The sequence below is a fragment of the Capsicum annuum genome, chromosome 6 (genome assembly GCF_002878395.1).
Source record: "Capsicum annuum cultivar UCD-10X-F1 chromosome 6, UCD10Xv1.1, whole genome shotgun sequence".
In the NCBI taxonomy this organism is placed as follows: domain Eukaryota; kingdom Viridiplantae; phylum Streptophyta; class Magnoliopsida; order Solanales; family Solanaceae; genus Capsicum; species Capsicum annuum.
The window spans coordinates 185,378,307-185,394,555 of record NC_061116.1 but is presented as its reverse complement, the minus strand read 5'-3'; the positions used below and the strand labels follow the sequence as shown (position 1 = coordinate 185,394,555).

The 16,249-nt window shown below is 36.5% G+C and overlaps 1 protein-coding gene across 1 annotated transcript; it reads left to right on the top strand.

The window, feature by feature from the left end:
- The first annotated feature begins 14,455 nt into the window (after positions 1 to 14,455).
- LOC107856573 lies at positions 14,456 to 15,085 on the top strand. Its single transcript, XM_016701563.2, has one exon. The coding sequence runs from the start codon at positions 14,456 to 14,458 to the stop codon at positions 15,083 to 15,085; it is 630 nt and encodes a 209-aa protein (XP_016557049.2).
- Positions 15,086 to 16,249: the final 1,164 nt, after the last annotated feature.

Sequence of the window (16,249 nt, the reverse complement as noted above, 5' to 3'; positions counted from 1 at the left end):
ACCAATGACATATGGCACAAAAATTTTTGGTCCAAACCTAGCTCGTAAATGGTAACAGGATAATGATACTAGAAAAAGGACATTTATCACACGCATCAAGGACAACAATAAAGAAAAAGAAAAAGGTGAACTATATCAATCAACTATTTAAAGTTGAGATATAATTTTTTTTAAAAAAGTGATTCATATACTCTCTCCATCTCAAATTATGTGTCGATATTTAACCAGATACAATATTTAAAAAATGAATATTGACTTTATTAAAATTACAAAATCACCCTTATTAAAAAATATTGGACCACTATGCACTTTTAGGGATCGTTTGGTTTGAAAACAAGTTATAAGATTAGTTATGCTGGAATAACTTATGATGATATAAGTTATATTGAGATTAGTTATTCTAAAATTATTTTTTATTGAGTGTTTGATTTATTGTTTTCAAAGTAATATGCATGGTATAATTTCTAGGAATAAATTGATTGATTACCAAAATACCCTCTATCTTATTTAACTTTATATATATAAATATTTCGTTTTAAGTTTTAAATATTCATTTTAAATTTTTTATTATTTTTTAGAGAAATTAAAATATATAAATAAACGTAATTTATATATTTTACAACCATTTTGAATAGTAAACTGTTCAAATCTTATTTATTTATGAATATATTATACGTTAATTAAACATAATTTATGTGTGTGTGAGAATATATTACGTTATCTATTATGTTATATATAATTAAATTACATATAATCAAACATAATTAACATAATTAATATAATTAAACATAATATGTTATAATTAAATATATTAACATAATATATATAATTAAATATAATTAACATATATATATTCATAATATTATACGTTATATATTACGTAATTACGTTATATATTACGTAATATATTATATTCATAATTAATGAATATATTATATGTTAATTAAACATAATTTATGAATATATAATTTATATATATTTATGAATATATCATACGTTATTCATAATATATATTTATGTTCGTAATATATTATACCGTTCATAATATATATTATACATTCAAAACATAATTATTATACAGTTTACCAGTTTATGTTAATTATTATTATATATATATATATAATTTATGAATATATTATATGTTAATTAAATATAATTTATTATTTATGAATATATATATGTGTGTGTGTGTGTGTGTGAGAGAGAGAGAGAGAGAGAGAAATGAAAATAATAGAGTTTGAGGGTATTTTTTGTCCTTTCATACATTTAACCCAAGGATAGATTATCCCACCAATTGAGTGGATAACTTATCTCGGGACTATTTATTAGTCCCGGGATAAGTTATCCCGAATATTGCCAACCAAACATGCAATAAAATTTTTTATCCCGAGATTATTATTTTGTCCCGGGATTATTTGTTTCAACACCTCAAACCAAACGACCCCTTAGTATTTTAACTTTAAAAATGTAAGTAGTACAGTATTACAATACTAGTGGAGTAAAAAAAGTCAAAAAAAGGATACTACACTGTAATACCCCGTACTTTTCCCTAGCTTGAAATCGTCTCAAGAATGTTAGAAGCTTTCTTTCAAAGATGAATCCACTTTTGTACATGTAGTATTTTTAAGATTTTCAAAATCTGACATCGGAGGAGAAAGTTATGGCCAAAATACGTGTCACGACCCGAACGAGGGTCCAGCCGTGACGGACATCCTGAACCATGAAGGTCCGAAACACCCTTCTCTATTTGGTAATCATGCATAACATTCAAATAATAAAAGAAGATGCGAAAACATAATCTACTACGGAAACATGGTCAATTCTGAATTCAACACAAGTATGGAAACTGTAAATCAACTACATCTAAATAACATCTGACTCAGTCTGCGAAATCTCTACTGCATGAAAATCTGACAACTATCTGAAACTGGGACAAGGCCCCCAGTAGACCAAAACTGAAATAAGTGACATAATCTGAAAAGATAGGCCTTCTGGAATAGAGAAGGCTCACCACTGCACAATCTGATCAGCTGTCTGAATTATCTACTACTTATCTGGACCCCTATACTGAGTCTCAGAACCTGAGAGGTAGGGGGAGGGGTGGTCAATACAGATGTACTGGTACGCAGAGCATATCCAAAATAATCATTTATTATTCAACATATATGAGAGAAATTTAAAACAGTTTATAAGTATATCATATAGTAAGAATTCACATGGGCATTTTAAAGACTCTGTAAACATCATCTCAACTCTGAGAAATATGTGTTACTTTTGCGCTAAGTGGTATACCCTACAACTCTGAAAAATTTCATGGGCTATATGGAAACTGCCATTAACTCGACAGCGAAGCCCTCAACCTAAGTGTATCGCAAGGGTCGGAGTCTCTGAATCTACTACGCCACACGGCCATCGCCAGCGTACAATAATAATCTACCCGTATCGACAAATACGATTTCAGGCTAAGAGTTGCTTGAACTCGCGCCTTCTTCGGGTAACCTCCTAACCCTCTTTAAGCCCCTTTTTAAAACTCTATCAAAACATACAGTCTCTGAAAACATACACTGAAAACATGCTCTGAAAACATAATCTATTATGGCATAAATACATATGGTATCGTCATACCATTGACTTCCAAGTCACATCTCTGAGCCATTATTAGTCTATCGTAAATCTTTGTTTCCAAAACACAAGTTTTGGGACCATCATTTCAATAATTCAATTCAAAGAAACTCTTTCTCAAACCTCATGTAAACACATGCAAGAAACTCATCTTTGTCAAGCATTTCAGTAGTACAGTACAAGGTGGTCATGTCAAAATTCTCAATTCACATGCAATTCTTTCTCTTAAACACAAGAACACATTTTATATCAAGAAACACCTTCTCAACAATTTCAAATCAGGCTCAAATTCTATAATATTGTGAAAACATCTTTCAAATCACAAAACCATAATCCTTAATTCAATACACAAGAGGGAGTTCATAATTTATGCTCTCAACGATCTTAAATCGCAAATTCCTTACATATACGTATACATGTAAATCAATTTAGGGGATAGGACCACAAGGTCAAAACAATAGTAACATTAAAACATTCAGAGTACCTAATTTAGAACATAGATTCCCAAACCCCTTTGAAATTCATGCATAAAAATCTAAAAATCATGCTCTAATGGTTTTAAGCCCATGTAGTTTTTTTAAGGCTAAACCCCACGTACCTCTATCTAGAAATTTAAAGGATGCTTCTTGATGGCCACGGCTGGGGGATTCCAAATCTTCAATTTGTTTTGAAAACCCACGGTTGAATCTTGATTTATTTGGATTATCAATATGGAACCCTAGAGAGTGTTCTTGAATATTTTTGGTGAATGTATGAGTAATATGCTCAATTGGGGTTGAAATCTCGTGTTTGGACTGATAAGGGTGTGGAAAAATACCCAATATACCCTTAATGAGGCCGGTATTAAAATATAACTGGGAGCCCAATTTCATGGGCCACCGCGACGCGCCACTATCGCGGTGGCTCACTGGAAATAAATGAATGGGAACTTGGCCCACTCCCACTCCGCGATGCGTCACCATCGCGGAGTCCCACTGGAAATTGACCATCGTCATTTACACCCTCTCCGCGATGCACCATGGACAGGAATGACGGTGTTTTACGACTAGGACTTAAATTAACCATAACTCCTTCACCGAGTGTCCATTTTGGATGCATTTTATGTCGACGGAAAACTTATTCAATCATCTACAAAACAAAAAGTTTAAATCTAAGGGATTCTACCAGGAAAAAAGTATAAATCATTCTTGAAGCAAATGCTTGATATTTTAGGGACAAAATTTAGCTAAGAAAAACTTTGGGGCGTTACAATATCCCCCCTTGGGAACATTCATCCCCGAATGTTGACGCGGGATACAGACAAGTATAATTTCAAGCATACTAAGGCATAGAAAGAATAAGGCAAGGATTGTACCTTCTATTTCATCATCCATGGGATAAAAAAGGTTTGGGTATCTAGCTCTCATGTCAACTTCTGATTCCCAAGTCGCTTCTTCAATTTTCTGGTTTCTCCACAACACTTTAACTGAGGCTATCTCTTTGTTCCTTAATCTTCTAACTTGATGATCCAAAATCTCTACAGGCTCTTCTTCATAGGATAAGGAGTCTGTCCTTTTGGTTTCTTCGACAGGCAATACTAAAGAATAGTCTCCAATACACTTCTTCAACATAGATATATAAAATATCGGATGAACCGAACCCAAACTAGCTGGCAATTCTACCTCATACGCAACTCTACCTATCCTTCTCACAATATGATATGGTCCTATATAGCGAGGAATCAACTTACCTTTCTTCCCGAATCACATGACTCCCTCCATGGGAGAAACCTTGAGAAATACCCAATCTCCAACCTCAAACTCTAGATTTATTCTCCTAACATCAGCGTAGGACTTCTGATGACTCTGAGCAGTCAGTTCTCTAATAACTTTTACATCCTTTATTTCCCGATGAATAAGATCAGGCCTAAATATCTGCATATCACCTACTTCATACCATCCTATCGGGGACTTACATCTTCTCTCATACAATGCCTCAAAAGGTGCCATCTTAATATTGGAATGGAAACTATTATTATATGCGAACTCTATCAATGGAAAGTGCTCTACCCAACTACCTTTAAAATTAATCACGCAGGCCCTTAACATATCCTCAAGGATTTGGATGGTGCGCTCAGCTTGCCCATCTGTCTGAGGGTGGAAAGCCGTGCTCAAATTTACTTGGGTACCTAAACCCTTTTGAAACGATCTCTAAAACTATAAAGAAAAATGTGTACCTCTGTTAGATCTGATGGACACAGGTGCCCCATGCAAATGAACTATTTCTGCAATGAATAACTTGGCATAATCCTCTCCCGAATAATTTGTCCTGACAGGTAGAAAGTGATCTGACTTGGTCAACCTATCTACAATCACCCAAATGGAATCATACTGGTTTCAAGACCTCGGAAGTCCTGTAATGAAGTCCATATTAATTATCTCCCACTTCTACAAAGGCAAAGCTATCTCTTGAGAAGAACAACCTGGCCTCAAATGTTCCACTTTAACTTGTTGACAATTCAAACACTTGGCAACATAGTTAGCCACATCACGCTTCATATTATTCCACCAATAAATGGTTTTCAAATCCTGATACATCTTAGTAGAGCCAGGGTGAACAACATACCTCGACGTGTAAGCTTTGTCAAGGATTCTCTTCCTCAGACCATCTACATCTGGCACATACAATCTACCCTGGTATCTCAAAACACCATCACCACCAATTTCAAAAGACAATACTTTTTGTTGACCCACATCTTTCTTGATCTGCATCAAGATGGGATCTTCAACCTGCTTCTCTTTGACTTCTGCACAAAGGGAAGATTTAGCTATCTCATGAACAACCACTCCTCCATCCTCGAAATCCAAAAGTCGTATTCCTAGATTTGCAAGTCGATGAATATCCTTCACCATCTCCCTCTTTTCTTTCCCCATATGAGAAAGACTGCCAATAGATAACCTACTGAGGGCATCGTCTACCACATTTGCCTTACCCAAATGATAGTGCAGGCTCATGTCATAGTCTTTTAAAATTTCCAACCACCCCCTCTGCCTGAGATTCAATTCATTCTGCGAGAAAACATACTGTAAAATCTTGTGGTCAGTAAATATATCAACGTATACCCCATACAAATAGTGCCTCCAGATCTTAAGTGCAAAAACCACAACCTCTAACTCTAAGTCATGAGTAGGGTAGTTTCACTCATGTACCTTCAACTGCCTAGATGCATATGCCACTACCTTACTATGCTGCATAAGAATACAACTAAGTCCCACTCAGGACGCATCACAGTATACAACAAAACCTTATGTACCCTCCGAAAGAGTTAGAACAGTAGCAGTAGTTAACTTGTCTTTCAACTTCTCAAAACTATTCTCACAAGAGTCAGAACATAAAAACTTTATCTGTTTCTGAGTCAACTTAGTAAGTGGTGTAGCTATGGAAGAAAAACTCTCGACGAATCTTGTGTAATAACCTGCCAAACCCAAGAAGCTCCAAATTTCAGTTGGAGTCGTGGGTCTGGGCCATTTTCTCACTACTTCAATCTTTTGGGGATCACCTTTAATTCCCTCACTAGACACAATATGCCCCAAGAACGCAATAGCATTCAACCAAAATTCACACTTGGAAAATTTTGCATACAACTTATGATCTTTAAGGATGATTTGGAGGTGATTGGCATGGTCCTTCTCGCTCTTACAATATACCAAAATGTCATCAATGAATACAATGACAAACAGATCTAGAAACTAACGAAAACCCTATTTATTAGATCCGTGAAAGCTGCAGGGGAGTTAGTCAACCCGAAGGACATGACTAAGAATTCATAATGGCTGTATCGGTTCAAAAAGCTGTTTTGGGAATATCTGACTCTCTAACTTTCAATTGGTGATATCTCGAACGAAGATCTATCTTTGAAAAATATTTAGCAACTTGAAGTTGATGAAAAAGATCATCAATCCTAGGAAAGGGATATTTATTTTAATTGTGACCTTATTCAACTAGCGGTAATCTATGCACATACGAAGGGAGCTGTCTTTTTTTCGCACGAAAAGTGTAGGTGCACCCCAGGGAGACACACTGGGGAGAATAAAACCTTTATCTAGAAGATCTGCTAGCTGCTCTTTTAACTCTTTTAGCTCTGCAAGAGCCATCCTATATGGCGGAATATAAATAGGATGGGTATCTGGCAAAAAATCAATACCAAAATCTATCTCCCTATCAAGTGGTATTCCTGGGAGATCATCTGGAAAGACTTCCAAGAATTTATTCACTATAGGGATAGACAAAAGAAGGAGACTTTCAGCACTAGTATCTTTAACCCTAATAAGATGATACAAGCAACCTTTAGAAATAAGTTTACGGGCCCTGAGATAAGATATGAAGTGCCCTCTAGGTGCTAGAAAATGTCCCTCCCATTCTATCACAGACTCATTTGAAAAAAAAAAGTGACTCTTTAGGTCCTACAATTTAAGGTGGCATAGCACGAATGGAGCCAGTCCATCCCTAAGATAGCATCAAAATTAACCATATCAAGTTCTATGAGATCTACCTCAGTATCCCGAATGAAAATAGACACAACATAATTACTATACACCCTCCTATCCATAATAGAATCTCCCACTGGGGTAGAAACTAAAAAAGGTTCAGCAATCACATCAGGCTCAAACCCAAAACCAACAGCCACGTATGGGGTCACATAAGACAAGGTAGACCCGGGATCAAGTAATACATACACATCACGAGAAAAGATTTGTAACGTATCAGTGACTACATCTGGTGAGTCCTCTACCTCCTGACAGTTGGTCAAAGAATCCAACCGGTTCCGACCATTTTCGGTAGCTGAAGTGCCACCCTTCTGAGGTGGTGGTGCAGATGAATTCGCCTACGACTTGGCTCCTCCAACATTACTCTTTTCTACTGGATATTCTCTCTGGATATGGTTAGGATGGCCGTCTGGATATGGTTAGGATGGCCGTATGAATAACACACCAAAACGCCAAACTGACATCTCCCTGGATGATTCCTCCTGCATCTCCCACAACGCGGATAGGATTGAGAGGTCTGGGCTACACTTCCCTGCGACTGCGTACCCTGTATCCTCGGCCCCTGACTAGACTTAAAATTCTGGGTGCGCTGCTCAGCTGTGGGTCTAGACACTGAAGCACTAGCTGTCGACTGATTTGCTGCTACAATTACCGCTCTGCTGCTGACTATGACTCTGGTCTGTCGCTCTGGCTCTCTTTGCCTGCCTGTCCTTTTCCTTAGATTTGGATATCTTCTTCTTCTTTTTCTTCTCATCAACTTGCTGTATGTGGACTAACAATCAAGCAAAGTCCATATCCCTGTTCATCATAGCTCCCTAAAACTCAAGCACTAGATCATCTAAAAGGCCAGAAGCAAACTTCCTCATTCGGGTCCTCATACTACTCGTTATCTCAGGATCATAACGGGCCAATCGGTTAAACTTTAAAGTATACTCCTGAACACTCATCTTAACCTGCTTAAGGTTCATGAAATCCTCTGCTTTAGCTTTCCTCATCTCCAGAGGAAAGAATCGGTCAAGAAAAACTTCCAAGAACTCATCCCAAACTGTAGGGCTCAGCACTGTCACCCTTCACATTTTCCCACTCGTTGTATCATTGGTTCGCTTCATCCTTTAGTTGGTATGCTGCTAGCTCAACACCCTTTATCTGATCAACATGCATTACTTTAAAAATCTTCTTCATTTCATCTACGAACTCCTGCAGGTCCTCTTCTACCTTAGTGCCAGAGAACTTGGACGGGCTTATTCTCATGAACTGGCCTACTCTAGTAACTTCAGAAGTAATAGACGCAGACCCAGTATCCTCTGACGTCTGAGTCTATGCAGCTACCAGCTGTGCCAGCATGTGAATAGACTGTCTGAATTAAGCATTAGAAACCTCTCATTTACGAGGCTGAGTGCGATTTGCCACCATCCGAGGAACTCTGGGAGGACTGGTCAGTACAGAAGGTACTCCCGGAGTCAGAACATGTTCTGAGGTATGAACTATGTTATGGGTCAGCATCCCATGGGTGGGACAAACTTCATCATCCTGAGCATTAACGTTGGTGCGATGGGGAGGCATCGCTGGTTTTTTGAAAAGCAAGAGGTCATTGTTTAGGGGATAGATTAGACTCTGAATCACGAACTAAATCACAAAGAAGAGAGATATTCTTAAACTCCTAGTAGCCTCCTGCTTATAAATATGGTGTGCTACACATCCATAAACAAGACTCTACCCGAAGCGATTTCGCAGACACCCTGGAACCATGAACCATGCTCAGATACCAAGTTTGTCACAACCCGAATGAGGGCCTGGTTGTGACGGACATCCTGAACCATGAAGGCCCAGAAATCCCTTCTTTATCTGGTAATCATGCACAACATTCAAATAATAAAAGAAGATGTAAAAACATAATCTGCTATGGAACATGGTCAATTCTGAATTCAACATAAAAATGGAAACTGTAAATCAACTACATCTAAATAACATCTGACTCAGTCTGTGAAATCTCTATTGCATGAAAATTGACAACTGTCTGAATCTGGGACAAGGCCCCCAGTAGACCAAAACTAAAATAAGTGACATAATATGAAAAGACAGGCCTTCTGGAATAGAGAAGGCTCACCACTGCACAATCTGATCAATTATCTGAATTATCTACTGCTTATCTAGACCCCTAGACTAAGTCTCAGAACCTGAGAGAAAGGGGGAGGAGGGGTCAATACAGATATACTGGTACGCAGAGCATATCCAAAATAATCATTTATTATTCAACATATATGGGAGCAATTTAAAATAGTTCATAAGTATATCATATAGTAATAATTCGTATGGGCATTTTAAAGACTCTGTAAAAATCATCTTAACTCTGAGAAATTTGTGTTACTTCTGCGCTAGGTGGTATACCCTACAACTCTAAAAAATTCCATGGGCTATATGGAAACTACCATTAACTTGACAGCGCAGCCCCCAACCCAAGTGTTCCGCAAGGGTTGGAGTCTCTGAATCTACTATGCAACACGATCGTCGCTAGCATACAATAATAATCTACCCATATCGGCAAATACGATTTCAGGCTAAGAGTTGCTTGAACTCGCGCCTTCTTCAGGTAATCACCTAACCCTTTTTAAGCCCCTTTTTAAAACTCTATCAAAATATACAGTCTCTAAAAATATACTCTGAAAACATGCTCTGAAAATATAATCTATTATGGCATAAATACATATGGTATCGTCATACCATTGACTTGCAAGTCACATCTCTGAGCCATTATTTGTCTATCGTAAATCTCTGTTTTTAAAACACAAGTTTTGGGACCATCATTTCAATAATTCAATTCAAAGAAACTCTTTCTCAAACCTCATGTAAACATATGCAAGGAACTCATCTTTGTCAAGCATTTCAGTACTACAGTACAAGGTGGTCATGTCAAAGTTCTCAATTCACATGTAATTCTTTCTCTTAAATACAAGAACATATTTTATATCAAGAAACACCCTCTCAACAATTTCAAATCAGGCTCAAATGCTATAATATTGTGAAAACATCTTTCAAATCACAAAACCATAATCTTTAATTCAATACACGAGAGAGAGTTCATAATTTATGCTCTCAACGATCTTAAATCTCAAATTCTATACATATACGTATATATGTAAATCAATTTAGGGGATAGGACCACAAGGTCAAAACAATAGTAACATTAAAACATTCGGAGTACGTAATTTAGAACATAGATTTCAAAACCCCTTTGAAATTCATGCATAAAAATCTAAAAATCATGCTCTAATGGTTTTAAGCCCACGTAGTTTTTTAAGGATAAATCCCACATACCTCTATCTAAAAATTTAAAGGATACTTCTTAATGCCCACGACTTGGGGGATTCCAAATCTTCAATTTGTTTTGATAACCCACGGTTGAATCTTGATTTATTTGGATTATCAATATGGAACCCTAGAGAGTGTTCTTGAATATTTTTGGTGAATTTATGAGTAATATACTCAATTGGGGTTAAAATCTCGTGTTTGGATTGATAAGGGTGTGGGAAGATACCCAATATACCCTTAATGAGACCGATATTAAAATATAACTAGGAGCCCAATTTCATCCGCCACCGCGACGCGTCACTATCGTGGTGGCTCACTGAAAATTGATGAATGGGAATTTAGCCCACTCCACGACGTGCCACCGTCATGGGGTCCCACTGGAAATTGACCATCATCATTTACACCCTCTCCGCGATGTGCCAAGGACAGAATAATGGTGTTTTATGACTAGGACTTAAATTTACCATAACTCCTTCACCGAGTGTCCGTTTTGGACGCATCTTATGTCGACGGAAAACTTATTCAATCATCTATGAAATAAAAAGTTTAAATCTGCGGGATTTCACCAGGAAAAAGGTATAAATCATTCTAGAAACCAATGCTTGATAATTTAGGGATAAAATTTAGCTAAGAAAAACTTTGGGCCATTACAATACGGAAGGCAGTAAAACCTCCCAGGTGCGACTGTGAGGCCGACGAACCATAGGACTAGCGACGGACCATCGCCTATGACCATCACAGTAAGGTAGTGAGAACTACCTTCTGCCTAGGAGCGACGGCCCAGGCCAACAGACCATCGGACTAGCAACGGACCATCGTTCAGGCCATCATAAGGGGAAACAGTGAGGCCACCTTCTGAATAAGGTGCGACGGGCAGGTTGATGGACCATTAAACTTTCGATGAACCGTCGCCCAGGCCTTCGCTACTTAGGCAGTAAGACCCTTCCCTCATCTACGTACGATGGTCAAAATGACGGACCATCGCATGAGCCATTGCAGGTCCCGATTCAGCCAATTTAAAATCGTTTTAAAAGGATATTTTGGTCATTTACCATCCACCTATATATATACCCAATTATATTTGATTTCAGCCATTTTGTTCATTAATATTAAGGTTTATCTCTAACATTAATCTCCAAGAGCAAAAATCCAATCTTCTTCAAGAACTAAGAGATTTCTAATTCTTCAAGTTTAAGAACATCAAGAATCTTAACCCAGGTATGCATAGTGTTCATTCATGGACTCCTTTCCTCCATGAAGGCTAAGAATCCCTTTTCCAACTTCAAGTTATGGATTTTCTTTATGATTTCATGATTGGAATATTCTTGTTCACGTTGATAAATGAGAAATTGAATTTTACTCCATGTTGGGTGATAATTTCTATGTGGGTTGAATTATTATAGATATAGATTCATACAAACCTATGACTAAACCCTTGAATGATGAAATTAGAATGTGACCATGATGTTTAATTGTTGTACAATGATGGTTACATGTATCATGCCTACAATATGTTTGATTTAATGCCTAAATGAAGGAAAAGTGCCTAACTAGCATGTTGTCATGAAATCCCCATGTATGTACAAGCTTATGCCTATCATATGTTTGATGAAATGCTTCAGTAAATTAATTATGGTGATTATTATGTATTCAAGCAAGTCATACTTTGTCAGTTTCCTTCTATCGAGTCTTGGGGGTACTGCACCCGAAATATTAGCTGTATGCCGAGAGCTATGTCATGTTTTCACGATACTCTCAGTCAAGATATGATTCCTTAGACTTCAGAAAGTCTTATGTATCAGGAAATCTCCATGATCTCAGTCATTTGTCAGATATCAGTAGTGTTTCGTCAGTCAATAGAATTCAGTAACTCAGTCCATGTTCAGTTTCAGTAAATTATGTTCAGTGTCTATTTAGATAGGAGTATAAATTAGAACCATGCAAACCCAAGGGTGGAAACTCACCTATTATATGAGGGTGTGATTCTTAAAAGCAATTCTTCCGTTCCAGAACTATGTAGCCGGCATAGGTTGAGACATCATAGCCTGCTATATGAGGGTAGATAAGGTGGCTTAACCTTCTACATGAGGGTTCCCACTGTTCTCATTAGAGTTACCTATTATATGAGGGTTACTCACATATTATCCTTTCCAGTGGGACGGTATTGACACCCTTCCAATCAGGACATAGATTGGACCCCAATTCAGCTATAATGCGTCTTTTAGGGCATGTTGGTTAGATGAATACCTCCCACAGTCTCAGTATCAGTCTTAGTAAAAGAACTCAGATAGTTTTTCAAAATTAAGGACTGTCAGATACAGTCAACTCAGATACAATACGGAACTCAGATAGTTCCATCAGATTCAAGACTGTCAGATACAGTCACTCATGTTATTAGTTATATCAGTAGCAGTATGTTATGTATCAGTATTTAGATTTAGTAATTATGTTATCACGATATCAGTGTCAGTTATTATGTCTCATACATGTATTCTTATGCTCATGATAGTCAGTTTATTATTATTATTGTTCATGCATATGAACTTCATGCATTTAGCCTACCTCACATGCATACCAGTACATTCAAAGTACTAACGCATTCACGCTATGGTGTCTTATACCATAGGTTCAGAGACACGAGTTTCAGAGTAGTAGTAGATTGCAGTCTCAACAGTCAGAGTTAGAAGTGAGTCCTCATCTTTCGAGGACACGATCATCATTTTATTAGCTCGTTAATTAGTTTATTAGTTGGGAACATATCCCATCAACTCCTTATTCAGACAGTCATGTTTTAGAGGCTTTTCTGACTACAGTATGTTCAGATAGCTTATTTCAGTTTTGTTTTGGGTATTTTATACCCCATCCATATGTTATGATTTATCAAACCTTATGTTACAGTTTTGAACCTTATGGCCTTTCAGTTCATATTTTTGTATTATACAGTATATATGCAGTATACAGGTACATATATTAGTCATGGATTAGCTTGTGGTCCTTCGAGGTCATGAGCATCGTGTAGCGTTCTGGGTACCAGATTCAGGACGTTACATACACTTATACAGCTTTGACAAAGAGGACATTTTTTCACATCCAAATTTGGTGTCATGTACGAATTTACCGTGAAAAATTACTTTTCTAATTTGATTTTGATTTCAATTTTGTGGTGGCAAACTTTATTTTCATTTGAATTTTTAGCAAGTAGTAGTGTAAATATAGAGATGTCCTCTATCTTCTGGTTACTGCTTGTTTTTCTTTTTTTGGGGATGATTTTTGGATTCCTCCTTTATTTTCTCTCTTATTTTTTCCATTACTTCAAACATGAGGTTTGTCGTACCTATAGATTCAACTACCAGAAGTAAGCGATTGAAATTAGAAGAACGCCAAGCAATTGCAAAGTTTTTTTTGAAATAATGTAACGAAGGAAATCTTAAACACGGATCTATAACACAAGCTGCTATCTTGTTCAAAAAGTCAATAAGAACTATTCCATGCATTTAGAAACAATGTCAATCATTAGTCGATAATGGTGAGTCCTTAGATGTGTCTTTAAGACTTAAAGGCAGAGTTGGAGGAAAATGGATTGAAGTCAACATTAATCAAGTCAAAGAAATTCCACTTTGTCGATGAACTAATATTCGATCTCTGGATTTTGCGATGAATATGGCAAAATCAACCATCTTTCGGCGTGTGAATGATAGAACTATTTAAGCACATTCTAATGCCATCAAGCCTCAGTTAACCGAAGAAAATAAAAAGGTACGACTTCAATACTGCCTCTCAATGATTGATTAAAATATAATCAACATAAATCCCATGTTTATGAATATGTTTAATTATGTTCATATAAAAAAAAGTAGTTTTTTTTGTCCAAAAAAATAAAAGGTACTACTTGCTTCGCGGAGAACATGAGCTGGATCCATATCGTTCTTGTAAAAGTAAAAATTTTATCCCAAAGTTTATGTTTATGGCTGTTGTAGCACGTCCTCGATCTGATGAAAATGGAATTAAGAATAATAGGCATTTTTCCATTTGTAGTTAAGGAACCAGCTAAGCCAAATAGCAAAAATCGAACAACAGGAACTATGGAAACAAAACCCATTCAGTCAGTAACTAAAGAGATCACTAGAGGTTGCTTGATCGAGAAAGTTATTCCTGCTATTAGAGAAAAATGGCCAGCTTCCGATTCAAATAATCCTATCTTTGTACAACAAGATAACGTAAGGCCATATATTGGTAACAATGATTTGAAATTTATTGACGCTACCCAACAAGATGGATTTGACATTAGACTTTGTTTTCAACCACCGAACAGTCAAGATTCAAATGTTTTAGATCTTGTTTTTTTTAGAGTGATCCAATCTCTTCAATATCAAAAGGCACCTAAAAATGTTGATGAATTAGTGGAAGCGGTGGAAAGATTTTTTGATGAAATGAAAGCAGAACAACTCAATCATATGTTTCTTACTTTACAATCTTGTATGACTGAGGTGATGAAAGATAATGGCGGCAATAACTACAAAGTGCCTCATTTGAGCAAAAATGGACTAGAAAGAAAAGACAATCTTCCTCTCCAACTTCATTGTGATATTGATATTGTCAATCAAGCTGCAGCTCTACTTCAACAATGATATAAGTTGTTATTATGGTAAAGCTATCTATTTTGAAGTAGGAATGATGTTTTGTCAAGTATGTTAAACTTTTTTGTATAGTCATCATAGTGATCATCATGTTATTTCTACAATCATGTTTTATCAAATACGTTAGGAGTATTTTTATTGTGTATAGACATGATGATCATAATGTAATTTTTGTTCTCATGATTGTGTATAGACATGGTGATCGTAATGTAGTTTGGGTTGGTAATGTAGTTCTTTCTTTAGTCAGTTAAGCTAACATAAAGTTTGAAATGATTGTGTATGTGGTATAATCATCTTTTTTGTCTAACATTCATTCGTGGATTGATGGCAATTGTATTTTTCGGTCATTTGCACAATTTTTTTGATCGTAAATGGTGGTTTAGCTGCAGGATTACTTGACACGCTCCCTTTGTTTTCTGTATGTAGTTATTCTGTAAGAAAACTAACCATATATAGTGCCTGATGATATTCTTCAAGTGTCATTCTCTTTCCTAGGTGTGATAATCCTGCTTTGACCTGGCCTCCTGGATGACAAAGTTTTTTAAGCAATTTAAAATGATACAAAAATAATGAAATCTTAGTAATCCCAAAGAACTTAGATAGTAGGGTGTAGAGGTCACGTATTAGGATAGAATGTTAGTAGGTAGTGAAGTGCTATCTTGCTTTTCAACAGGTTAAGACTTGGCGGTGCCTGTCGTAAGTCTTATTCTTGTAGGGTCTTGCTTTTGATTTCTATCATCATCTGTTGTTTCTTGTCTTCTCTCATTGAGAATAAGATATTCTCTGTCCATGGTGGTCTCTCTCTACAATATCTATATTAGACCAGATTCGAACTATTGATAGAAAACAACAAGTTCCTCATGAGGGTGCTATGTATGACCTATTATGGTTAGATCCAGAGGACATCATTGATGAACGGGGATTGAGTCCTCGTGGTGCAGGTTTTCTTTTTGGTGGCAGTGTTGTCACTTCATTTAACCATACTAATAGAATATACTTAAGGACTTAAAAGCTATTTTTGGTTTAAAAGCACTTAAAATAAGCGTTACAGATATGAAAATGTAATAGATAAAAAAATGTTGCAGCAATTCTTGATCTAGACTAGAATCTTACTAAGCCGTTTCGTGTGTTTGAAGCTGCTCCTCAGGATTCAAG

Excerpts from the sequence above, each read along its gene's own strand:
- LOC107856573 (XM_016701563.2), top strand. The coding sequence starts at position 14,456 with ATGGAATTAAGAATAATAGGCATTTTTCCATTTGTAGTTAAGGAACCA.